This window comes from Rhagoletis pomonella, unplaced genomic scaffold (assembly GCF_013731165.1).
Source record: "Rhagoletis pomonella isolate Grant_MI unplaced genomic scaffold, Rhpom_1.0 Rhpom_scaffold_00007, whole genome shotgun sequence".
Taxonomy (NCBI): Eukaryota; Metazoa; Arthropoda; class Insecta; order Diptera; family Tephritidae; genus Rhagoletis; species Rhagoletis pomonella.
Window position 1 is genome coordinate 21,079,458 of NW_023458561.1, and position 12,542 is coordinate 21,091,999.

Here is a 12,542-nt window from a genome sequence, read left to right on the forward strand (position 1 = left end):
TTTTTTGTCAAAATAAATGTTCATAAAACTCAAAAATAACTTTTCGAGAAAAACAACTTTGAAGTTAGTTAACAAGCGCATTGCATTTGTACACTTTTTAGTCAATGTGTCCATATTTAAAATTAATTTGTGAAAAAACTAAGGCAGCTAGAAAGCTGTGGTTTGTTGCATTGAAAATAGTGTAGCATCTACCATGCGAATCGGTAAAAAAGTAAACTCGATTTTTTTTACCCAAAGCGCCTCTGAAATGCCTACGGCAAATCTGAATCGATCACAATCACCATTTTACGAAATGAGGATTGGGCACCAACGTACAATTCATAATGTTTTAAATAAGTAGAGCAATTACTGAAAAAAAAACACATTCAATGCATATCCAATAATTTATGACTGAATGACGATGGATACTGAGGTGACACTCAGATGGCGCCGTGTTCAATTCGGTGTACTGCGCTGTGCCGAGTTAGTTCGCTGACACCACAGGTGGCGCTGGCATTGTTGAGCTAGCGCCAAAAAATTGCGCTATTACCCATGGCTTGTATATTTCAAACGAATTCTGTCTATTCCGGATGTGAAATGAGATTATCCGGAATGTATTAAGAAACACAGCCCAAATGTTCGGAAAAGGGTGGCTACAAAAAGGAAATGCATGTACAGGGTTGCAATTTTGCAAGGACACTTGTTTTTTTTCGTTATTAACAAAAAAATTTCCAGTTTGCTTTTAAAATTTGTAATTTTTGAATTATATTGCTTGTTTTTTATTACGCAGTTTTAAATTGTAGTATGATTTAGTGAAAGTTTCAGAGTGCCTACAGAATATCATTGCCTACTTACATTTATACAGATATAGCGGAACAATTGCCCGAGCTGGGAATTGAAATTAATTGACTTATATTGCAGCAGTTACGAATTTTCTGCTGGTTTAACGTGAATTTTAGCAATACGATGCATGCACATGAGCGAATTTTTGGCAGGCAATAGTCAAATGCAAAAGTTAACTTAAGTTACTTTCAGGTAAGCGATTTTTGTCGAGCAATGTTGAATCGCCTAGAAAATCGCCTCATGCAGCTTTACTGAGAGACTGAGAGATTAGATTTTTACACATCAATAAAATACTCTTTATATGTTACGAATGATGTTAGTTGTCCTTAAAATACGTACTATCAATTCTTTTACGGTAAAAGTCAATTTTTGAACATTTTGAGTTTAACTTAACATATCGTCACCCGTATGGCAGAAACATGAATGTGTAAAAATTACGAAACTTTACATTTATGCAATTGGAATTGTAAAGTACATACATATGTGCTTTCCGTGCGCGCATAGTATTCTGGGTTTTGGTATATTATAAAACATCCAAAGGTTAATCAAGTCAACCCAATAACTCAAAACTGATAAATTTGCACATTCATGTTCTGACATAAGGGCGATTAATTTTATTTCTTATCAATGTAGTCTTTATAATAATTTATAAACACAATTCTATATTCATCAGATATTATGTCAAGTGCTTTAAGCATCGAATTTTTTTCCAACTGCGTACATTGGCATTTTTCGATTGCAATTAAATCCCACATATATGTCATAGTAGCCACATACTCAATGGACTGTAAACCACATTGATCGGCAGTGCCCTCCAGACAAAATTTTAAAATGCGTACAATTTCATTCAACTCTTCATCAATAAATTCACAACCAGCTAAAATTAAATCATAAATATTCAAATTGATAACTTCAGAATTTTTAGACTACAAATTACCTGTATATGAGATAATACATGCGTTTACCAACTCCGATGCCAACGTTAACTTTAAGGAATGAAACCCCAAAAGGAAATCATCAACAGTTTTGAAAATACGTAAAAGTTTGACCCGCTTTTTGACACTGTTTGTTTGTTTTAGTAATTCTTTAAATTCTCTAAACCATTCAATATCCGATTTCTTTTTGCATTTGGTGCAAGCTACTCCTTCCAAAGGGACTTGGTTTTCATATACCGTTAGCCACCAAATGAGGTTCGAGCTATTATCTACATCTGGTACGAATTCTTTTTGGCACTTTGGATTTTGGCATTTGTATAAATGATACTTCAACTAAAGCAAAGGTTAAAAAAGAGGTTTATATGTTGTGATATAAAAACAAATTCTTACGTAGGCCGAGTCAGGATTTTTTTTTTGGCATTGCGCACAGATACAGTCAAAGTGATAAGTATCTTTTAGGTAGCTCTGGCGGAAAGTTCTTAGCGACTTTCGGTGATTCAGAGTGTAGCAATTAAATATTTCTGCTCCGGTTTCTATGTCTTTTACAGCCAATGCGTAGAAATTCCTTCCAGAGAATTTCGGACACAAGGTAGGAGCACAAGCATGATTACATATGCTAAGATATGAGAGGTTGGCAGCAGAAACCTCTCGGAATTCGCTGAACATATGCAACAAGCCGCGACGCAGATGAAAAGGCTTTGCCCATACGTTAGGTACCAACAGAAGCCCAACAAGGTTACCTGCTGATGATACATCATAGCAAGATGGTGTAATCGAAACGCATGTATGTGCATTTACAATAAATTGACCGATGTGGCGAAGTATCAGAGCACCTAAAATATAAAATGATAAAATCTTAATTACAACGAAATATGGCAGTTAGAATCGGGAGGTTGACTTTAGCATAATACACCATTCGCAGTGTATATTGTAAATGTTGTACTACCATGTGTAGCAAATATAAAAGATATAATTTTGATGTCTGCAACCCTCTCCCAATATTCCTATAAAGCCGCATACAAATTAACTTTTAGTTTGGATAATCAGGTGCATTGTGATAAAGTCAATCTCCTGACTTTAGTAGTTATTCCTTATTGACACCAATGTGCATACATATTTACAGTGCCAGCTTAGAGTGAAAATTGGTACACGCACTTGTGAGAACTTACTTACATTTTGTTAGAGGTTAAGGGCCGGTTGTTCAATGTCCGATTAGCACAAATCGGAGGTAGAAGCTCCGGTTAAGTACAACGACTGCTTTATCGATCACATGCTACATGCATGATGTCGAAATCGTCGATAGCGTAGTGGTAGTGATAACCAGACATTGAACAACCTGCCCTAAGTCGAATTCTACTGATTCGTATTTGGTTAGATACATACCGCTCATTTACTCCAATAATGTCATAACTCAACAAAGCAAAACTCGAGAAAAACGGGTTTAAAGTTTTAAATTTACATATATGTAGTTACTTTAATTCCCAAAGGCCCTAACCGACACTTTTTTCGGAACTGCGTTTTTCACAGATTTTGGTAGGATGTATTAAAATACCCGTTCAATAAAAATTATGAAGGGTTGGTACCAAAAATAATGGAGTTACATGCCACTTTTTACAAAGCCCTCCCTCTTTTTGATACTCATGTTTTTTTCTTCTCCTGTAAAATAAAAAATATGTTGGTTAGGGCCTTTGAGAATTAAGGAGACGATATCTCCCACAGTAAAAATTAATACATATTTAGTTCTAGTGAAATATTGTTAATCGATACAGCTATGAAACTGTTGCATAACATAAAAGAAGATGTAGTAGTAGTAGTAGATTCTTTATTTAGCCGTAGCTATTTAAAACTTTCAGGTAGTTTAGAAATACAAAATGTATCTTAAGAATAGTTAATTGACTTATTGTGAGCTATAATGTGGTAGTTTTTGCATACTTAACTAAAAAATGTATTTTTTGAATTAAGCCACTATTGAAGCAAATGAGCGACATGTACCTATCTTTTGCTAAAAAAAAAAAATCGTATAGATTTTTGCAAAATGTTTGAAAAAAGCTAGGGGTCCCGGAGTTTTTCTTCCCTCCAGTAAACTTAAAAAAACTAGTCATAACAAATTTGTTCTCTAAGCCAGTGATATGCATCTTACTTGTGATTAACTCCCAGTCGGTTTGCTTGAGATTAGTGCTCTTCATACTTTTAAAAAAATGTGTATGGTCTTTGAGATACACAATTAACAGTTCAGCTACTAAAGCAAACCATATTATATCTGATAAAGACATTTTGGCCAAATGGGTAACCATGCATAGCGTTTGTGCATAATTTACACCCGGTCTAGTATGCAGCAGTCCTTTTGGTGATGTCAAATCAAGCCATAGTTCTGTGGGATCCTTTTTATGCTCTACAATCGGAACAATTGCTGGCAGCTCTTCCAGTACTACTCTTAGCGCCAGGTGTGAAATGCCGATTTGCGCAAACAAGCCTATTAAATGTCCAATGCATTCATTTTGATGCACTTTGAAATGTCCTTTTCGGCAGGCTAATGAGCAGTAAATAACTTTCCCATTACAGCCGTGGCAAGGAAAGGGAATCATTAACATAGCACCGCATTCTTGACACATTTGACAACCACCGACAGGCACAAAAGAGCTTGCTGTTTCACTGAAAATCACTTCCCCAGATTTTATCTCCCTCGTTGCAATCATGTAGCGTCCGCGGGTAGTGCTTTTTGTATCAATGCTGGAAGTTTATGAAATAAAAGATGTTATTGTTGCCAAAGCATAGAATGTACATATTGTCGATTGGCGTGCAATACCACGTATAAGATAGACCGGAAAGCTCACAAAAGAGCAAAGAAACTTATTATCCGACTTTAAAAAACGGTGGAAGTTATCGATTCGTCGCAATTTTTATTTTTTATTTTTGTTTTATGTACATATGTTACCGCATAACTTTGGACCACGTTAACCGATTTCTGTTAAGAAAAGGTGGCACCTCAGAGGTGGATTCCGTGAGTCATGACTAATTTGGTAATCATAAATTTGTATAAGGTATTCCGCCCCTGCCGACGGTATGTATGTCTTACTCACATCCTTGTTGCTTCTGTCATCGATACTTCTTTTCTATATTCCTTTCCAAACTCGGTTTGCTTTTGCCTTTCATTATTATTTAATATTTCCAGTCCTGCATGCAGCTCTTGTACTCTCATAGTGAAGCTCTCATTTAAATTCCAGTCTTTTAGTTCTTGCAAATGCGCCTCCAATTTCATTGCATCCTTTAAATACAATGCGCAAAACGCCTGACGTGCTATAATTTTGTGCAATAAACGCGGTGGATACATGTTTGTCTCAAGTACACAACAACAATCATCATATGCTTGCTGGTAGTATTTCAATTCTTGCAAGGCCATTGCCCGGTTAGCATAAGCTAGCGCCAAAGGTTCTGTATTGGCTACGGCAGCGAAAATAGCTTGTGTATACCGTTGTCCAGCGGTGATCATATCTCCCTTATTGTAATCAGTTTTTGAGCTATACAGGACATTCCCTTCTTCGCGCAGACGAGTTGCATTTCGAGCTGCATTCTCTTTATCGTTAGTACTTAATGCACATTTGGCTTTTAGTGCGCTAAGCCATGCTGCGGACATACGACGTCTTAGTGGGAAATTTTCATCATTTTTAATAGCTAACATAAATTGAAACTCATTTCCATAGGTCACAACTCTAGTGTTAGCAGCTTGATATGACAAAAGTTCTGGAAAACTGAATCCGTCCATGTTCAACCGTAGCGGCCACTTGGTAACGTTTACGGATACTTTCCTTCACCATCCATAATCATAATCAGCTGATTGCAATGTTTTTATTCCAGTGTAGTGTAGAAATGGGATACCATGAACCAAAAATACTGTCTTTCGTTCATGAGTTTCACTTTTAATTTTTTTGACATAAACTTTGCTTACTGACGTTTCTACTTTTCGTAAATTGTTGAAGTAGCACTGCCACCTAATCAAATACTTATTTGGGAAATTTTAATATTTTTTTAAGGAATTTTTATTTTATTAAAAAGTAAGTTGTAACACACGAGGTAAATATACTTACATGATTGTTCGTATTAAAAGAGCTGCGTATTGATTTAAATTGCTATAAATTAGTCTGTTCCTTTGAACTTCGGACTAAAACCTGTGGAACTGTCAAACTACAATTTTACGCTCTCAAATGAGAGTAAAAGGAGAACAGATGCAGAAGTGCATAGGAACGCAAAAAGCACCATTTCCTGTAAAAACGTCAGACGGTTTGTTTACATGTCATTGGTACTCCACTGATTTGGCTGAAATATCACTAAATAATTATTAAAATCTATACATATTTAAATATTTCGTTGTTTACTTCCATTTTTTAACAAATATAAGGTTCTTTGCTTTCACCGCTTTCTGTTTTTGTTTGCACATGTAAATCAGCTGATCGTTTGACACTTTTCATGAACTTACAGGAAAAAATACTCCGGACTAAATCCTGTAACTTCTGACTAGGAACAGTTGCTCAGTTACTCTCTCAAATGTGTTCCCACTTACAGGTTTTATGTCAATAGGAACGACTTCCTGTAAGTTCTGACTAAATCCTGTAAACCGGACTGCTATTGGAACAGACTAAATGTAATAATGCAGCGTTTTTGCTGCATTTAAAATGCAACATTTAGCACTTTCGAACATATGTTTTCGAAGAGCGTTCATGCTATAGCATTTAGCAAATGAACATTTACGCGAGTTTGAAATCGTATGCTTTTGACAAACAGCCGTGTTCCAGTCTCTTATTTAGATCCGTATATATTACGATCAATTCTCACGCAGAAGATAATGTGCAAAAACCCTACTGAAAAGGAAAAAATAAATTTTAAACCAAAAATTCAATACAAAAACTTGAATTGTTTTAAACATAACCGAACATTTGTTTGTGTATATATTCATTTGTTGTTGTTGTTGTAGCAGCAGTACTCAACCCCCCGGGGTTTCGTCAAGGGTCGTCTTCGTCGACTCGACAAGCCTGAGGCCGAGAAAGCGGGCAGCGTCTATAGGCGCGGTCCATAGTGCTTCTGGTGTCAGGGTCGTGGGGTTAGAGGCGCATGTGAAGAGGTGTTGGGTGTTGTGTGGACCTTGCCCGCATGCAAGGCATGTGTCTGCCCCTTCTGGGTTCAGCCGGGAGAGATAGCTGTTTAATCTGCGGCACCACCCAGAACGGAGTTGTGCTAGGGTGCACCTGGTCTCTCTTGGCAGTTCGGCTTCGTCGATGTTGATGGGTGGCGGTCGACCACCTAGAACGATGTGGTCGTTTCTGGTGCTATTAGACTGGGGAGGAGTAGTGCTTCCATTGTCTTTGCCACTGGGGATAGGAGGGAGATTAGCCGGTAATAGTCTCCTGCGTCCGCCTTCTTACCTGGCTTAAGGAGGGGGATGATCCTACCCATTTTCCACATCTCAGGGATGATCAGGGTGGTCAGTGACAAATTGAAAGCTGCTGTGATGTACTCGACTCTCGACTTTATTCGTTGTACCGTGGTTTCACAGCATGCTTTCGATAAACATCGACTTCACATCACTGCGGTTGTTCTGGCTATTTCACACAATTAACAAGAAAATTATACCTTATTCTTTTGCATAATCATGCAATGAAAATAAAAATGACATAAACGGATAATCAAACTTGACATTATTTTATAAAAATGTAATTTTTCCAAAATATCGTAAACAAAAATCGATACATTTTCACACTTATTTTGCTATATCGTAAACTAAGTCGAAACTACTTAGTAGAAGTCTGAAATGCGACTATGAATAGAGATAAATTTTAAGTTGGTACTTAAATTTAAGTTGCAACTTTGTTAGTTTCGACTTAGTTGCTGGACTATGAATACGCGCCATTGTTTTTACAAAAATACCAACTAAGGCTATCTGCACACTTGTCGTCCAATCATATTTGCGTTATCGTCTCGCCCTGAAATTTTGAGCCGAGCACATGCATGTCGTTATCGGCTAGTTATCGGCATATCGTAGAAGATGCAGAAACGGATAAGTACGGCTCTGTCCTTTGCTAATCGTTGTGCACGCATTGTTTGTTTACATTTTATGGGGAAAAATTAGTGAAAAAGTTAATATTTGCATTAAAATTGCATAAAAATTAGTATTTTTTTGCATAAAATCTGTGGAAATGATTAAAAAGTGGATAATTGCATTAAAATTCAATAAATGTGAGCGTTTTAACTATAAAGTATGACGAAATTGTAAAAATTCTCTGTGTGCATGCACAAAACACAATTCAGGAAAAGAAAAGAAGAGATATTACTGAAAACTTATGTCTAGAATTGTTGCAGCACAGTCTATATTTTAAAAAATTTCAGGTTTTTGTAAATATTTCGCGAACATATCCACCATAAAAAAAAAAAAGAAAATACCTGCTCCAAGGGAATTTTTAGACGCCAAATGAATTGAAATATCCCGACCGAGTGTGCGAAAGTGTAGTGGTCATGAAATCCTTGCATCATGATTGTTACGATGAAGCAACTATGACTGGACGACTGGAGTTCACATTGCAATAACCAATTTTTCGATTTTTGCCCACTGTGCGTCGATACTTTTCGGCATTCGCGATATGTTCTCAGTACATGTGAAAAAGTATCGAGTTCTCGATACTACGCAGTACTCATGAAACGTATCGATATTCTGTACTCGGTACACATATTGTTCTAACACTAGTTGGTTGCTGTTTTGTCAAAATTCCGTGTAGTTGATCTGGCTTTCATTAATTATACATTAATCGAGGTCCAATAATGAACTTGCAACAACTAGAAGAAGAGGCGCGACAGGCAGCCTTGAAAGACATAAAGAATATGCTCCAGCGGCCAGGTCAACTTGAAAAGGTGGATCAATTTCGACATCGAGTTGCAAGAAAGAAAGCTTCGGTGGAGGCACTACTGAAAACGGGAATGCAAAATCAATTGGATGGGGTACGAGTTGGTTTAAAACAGTTAGAAACATGTTTACAAGATGTTAAGGAAGTTCGCCAGCGCATGCTAGAAGTGGATCGATTGCTGCAGGGAGTACCGGAGATCTATGATGCATTAGAGGTGGTACGAGAAGAGAATACCAAACATTCCCAGTATGCTACTGCAATGGAGAATCTCAAACATATATTTAATGTTGAAGCAAGTGTTCAAAAAACGATGACACTTATTGATGAAGATAAACTTCTGAATGCACACCAGTGTCTCGCTGACTTGGAGAATTCTCGTGATGATTTGCTATACGAATTGCATAAACAACCTAAGCAGCATGCATCCGATAAAATTACTTTAAAGCGGCATTTTGAAAAAGTTGATACTGTTTCCCAAGCACTGGAAAAGAAACTACGTCTCATATTAAGCCGTACTTTAAATACTGTGCGCAAGGAACCTACTGTTATTGTGACAGCGTTGCGTATAATCGAACGGGAGGAAAAGAATGATCAATTCGCCTTGCAGCAGCAGAAAGTAACTGGATTCCTGCCACCTGGACGACCAAAACAATGGCGTTCGATGGCCTTAAAAATGTTAAAGGAAGCTGTTGTAACACGCATAGAAGGATCGAAATTGGAAGAGCGCGCAGATAATAAAATGTGGTTAGTGCGTGATTTGGAAATTTTGCGTCAAATCATTTTGGAAGATTTGAGAGTTGTAAAATCATTGTGCGTCCCATGTTTTCCCCCACATTATAACATCTTCAAGGAATACGTGAAAATTTACCATGAAGGACTTTCTTCATATGTAAGTAACGTAAACATATAAGGTTATTTAGCACAGCTTTGATATTTTTTCAGCTCGATAATATTGCAAAATCAGGTCTCGAAGGAAATGAATATGTATCACTGTTATCTTGGGTGATGAATACATATCCCGGCGCAGAGTTGATGTCCCATCCTGACCTAAAAGTCGATATCCAGCAAGTCGTTGGGCCATTGTTGCGACCGGAACACTTGAAGTCGCTTGAGGATGAATATTTGCGTAATATGCAACGAAACTACCAGGAATGGATGACTAAAACTGCAGAAACGGAAAGGCAAGAATGGTTCTCTGATCAGCCTCCTGAACATGAACAATATTATCATACTTCAGCCCCAGTTATCATCTTCCAAATGATCGATCAACATCTACAAGTGACTAACACCATACACTCTGACCTGACATTCAAGGCGTTGGTGATGAGTATTCAACAAGTAGAGGTTTTCGGACAATCTTACTTAAAGAATGTTATCGAACTAAAGGAACACCATTTTCGTAATCGCGATCAAATAAAATACTTTACTCACTACATAATTACTATAGTAAATAATAGTCAGCAAATGGTGGAGTTGGCTCACCAAATGAAGCAACTGTATTGGCCAAAATCGCGCACTGAACATTATGAAGATTTTGAAAAATTGCTTACCACATTCCAAAGGATTAGGGCACATGCTACCAGTTATTTGCTTGAAGAAGCCTTCCTGGACATGGAGGGTCATTTTAATGACTTATTCACAATGAAATGGCTGGGAACCACGATTTCTGTTGACACCATTTGTATTACCTTGTTAGACTACTTCCAGGTATTTTTTAATTGCTGCTTAGATATAAAATCATAACTTAATTATATTAATACTAACAGGATTATAAACACTTACGGCCTAATAACTTTGAGATGGTCATAAATGAGGCACAAAAACTACTTGCAAAACGGTACATACGCGCTTTGCTTTCCAAACGTTTATCAAAGTCAAGGAGCGAATGTGAAGCGATCACTACAAAAATCAATCAGGAAGCGAAACGGTTTAAGCAGTGCTTCGAGAAAATCGCACCGAATTTAACAATGAGTGACTCCCCGCTAGATTTGATACCGACACTCTCGGCTTTGCTGTCCGGGGATATAGAATTACTAGTACTAGACCTTCATACGTTACTGGGAAATTATCCATCCTTGAGTGAAGATCATATAGTACGATTATTCTATTTGCGTAATGACGTAAAGTCCAGTGAAGTTCGGGAAAAGGTGCAAGATGCTGCAAAATCTAAGAAGGCTATGGTTAGCATTGCAAAACAAGATTGCATATTCAAAGAAATTGTCTTCAATGACAAATTGTGGTAAAGGATATACATATACATACACACATATTTCTACTAGTATATATGTGTGTATGTTCTAAATCGGTCTAATTAAAATTTATTGTACTTGAAAATGCTACAAAATACAGTTGGTGGCTATTTCAAAATGGGGTAGTATCATTGATCCACAAAAATCCAATATCTATATATATACCTTGTCCATACTTACGCAAGCACCGCATTAACGGAAATCTGATTTGACTCCACACTTATTTCTTTAAAGCACTCGCTGAAACCGTATTACAAAGTAAAAACAAGTAAGAAAGTCTAAGTTCGGGCGGAGCCGAACATTAAATACCCGGCGCAATTATTAAATATATGTTTTTCCACCTTTCCGAAAACTACCGCTACACAATAAGCCGGGGTGTATAAATTTTAAGTAAATTAGCGTGCTTAAATTTCGAAATATTGCAGTTTCAAGCATTTCTGAAATATACCGTTATATGAAAAGCGGTCGTAATTTAGTCCGATTTCAATAATTTTCAACGGTTTGCTTTTATGTGGCAAGCACAATAACCATACCGAGCTTGGTACAAATTGCTAGAACGGTTAGCGAGATACATATATGTGATCATAAGTGGGCGGTGCCACGCCCATTTTCCAAAATTGTATCATAAGCGTATTTCTTGGTAAAAAATTGTTGCCACCATCTATTTTGAATAAATTAGCTTTAATATTTACTGATTTATCGAGGATTTCGTATTTTTCTAAATTACCGTTATATGGGATGTGGGCGTGGTTATTGTCCGATTTTAAAAATTTTCGGCCATTTGGTATGTTGTAGCAGGACCAACAACTGTGCCAAGTTTGGAAGAAATTGGTGCAGCGGTTACCAAGATATACACATGTAACCATAAGTAGGCGTGGCTACGCCCATTTGCCAAAATTTTTTAATATTCTTATTTTTCGTCTAGAACTCATTGCAAATATCAATTTTGAGTGAATTATCTTCAGTAGTTACTAAAATATCGCACTTTTCGTATTTCTGAAAATTACCGTTATATGGGAGGTAGGCGTGGTTATTGTCCGATTTCGCCCATTTTCAATACCATCCGTCCCATGCCCAAAAGAAGTCCGCGTACCAAGTTTCGTTAAGATATCTCAATTTTTACTCGAGTTATCGTGTGCACAGACGGACGGACGGACGGACGGACGGACGGACGGACGGACGGACGGACGGACAGACAGTCACCGCTTAATCGATTTCTCTTTTCATTCTGATCATTTATGTATACATTTGTCTATATCTATTTCGATTCGTTTTGCCTGTTACAAACAACCGTTATGTGAACAAAGTTATAATACCCTTGTGCACAAGTGCGCTCGGGTATAAAAATGTGTTATCTTTATCACAGCGAACGGCAGTGCGAGCGAGTGACGAAAGCAGCAATAGTAGCATGCTGAAATGACTCGAATAAATAAAAAAAGATTTTCCGTACTTCAAAGGCAGTTAAAAAATGCGTATGATTTTCGTCACGAATTCATATAATAAATAAATAATGTGTTTCTAGTTCAGCTTTCGTCACTCGAAACTTTTACCTCAAAGAGGTGTTTTATTTGATTCGATATTTCTTAAATAATTAATTTGCGCAGTGGACCGAAATAGAAGCGAACAAGTATTCAAATTTGTTATAA

At 37.0% G+C, this 12,542-nt stretch overlaps 2 protein-coding genes across 2 annotated transcripts; one reads left to right on the forward strand and one right to left on the reverse strand.

The window, feature by feature from the left end:
- Positions 1-1,413: 1,413 nt before the first annotated feature.
- LOC118742437 (SET and MYND domain-containing protein 4) lies at positions 1,414-5,649 on the reverse strand. Its single transcript, XM_036474506.1, has 5 exons — positions 4,838-5,649; positions 3,898-4,487; positions 2,148-2,590; positions 1,760-2,090; positions 1,414-1,699 (listed from the first exon to the last, which is right to left on the reverse strand). The coding sequence occupies exons 1-5, from the start codon at positions 5,518-5,520 to the stop codon at positions 1,437-1,439; spliced, it is 2,310 nt and encodes a 769-aa protein (XP_036330399.1). The 5' UTR covers positions 5,521-5,649; the 3' UTR covers positions 1,414-1,436.
- Positions 5,650-8,564: 2,915 nt separating this feature from the next.
- LOC118742438 (exocyst complex component 3) lies at positions 8,565-11,054 on the forward strand. The gene is made up of 3 exons (XM_036474507.1): positions 8,565-9,536; positions 9,590-10,354; positions 10,414-11,054. The coding sequence occupies exons 1-3, from the start codon at positions 8,565-8,567 to the stop codon at positions 10,888-10,890; spliced, it is 2,214 nt and encodes a 737-aa protein (XP_036330400.1). The 3' UTR covers positions 10,891-11,054.
- Positions 11,055-12,542: the final 1,488 nt, after the last annotated feature.

Coding starts and splice junctions, on each gene's coding strand:
- LOC118742437 (XM_036474506.1), bottom strand. CDS start 5,520: ATGGACGGATTCAGTTTTCCAGAACTTTTGTCATATCAAGCTGCTAAC. Junction 2,591..3,897: donor CGACTGGGAGTTAATCACAA/GTAAGATGCATA, acceptor TTTATATTTTAG/GTGCTCTGATACTTCGCCAC. Junction 1,700..1,759: donor ATGTATTATCTCATATACAG/GTAATTTGTAGT, acceptor ATTTAATTTTAG/CTGGTTGTGAATTTATTGAT.
- LOC118742438 (XM_036474507.1), top strand. CDS start 8,565: ATGAACTTGCAACAACTAGAAGAAGAGGCGCGACAGGCAGCCTTGAAA. Junction 9,537..9,589: donor ATGAAGGACTTTCTTCATAT/GTAAGTAACGTA, acceptor ATATTTTTTCAG/CTCGATAATATTGCAAAATC. Junction 10,355..10,413: donor CCTTGTTAGACTACTTCCAG/GTATTTTTTAAT, acceptor TAATACTAACAG/GATTATAAACACTTACGGCC.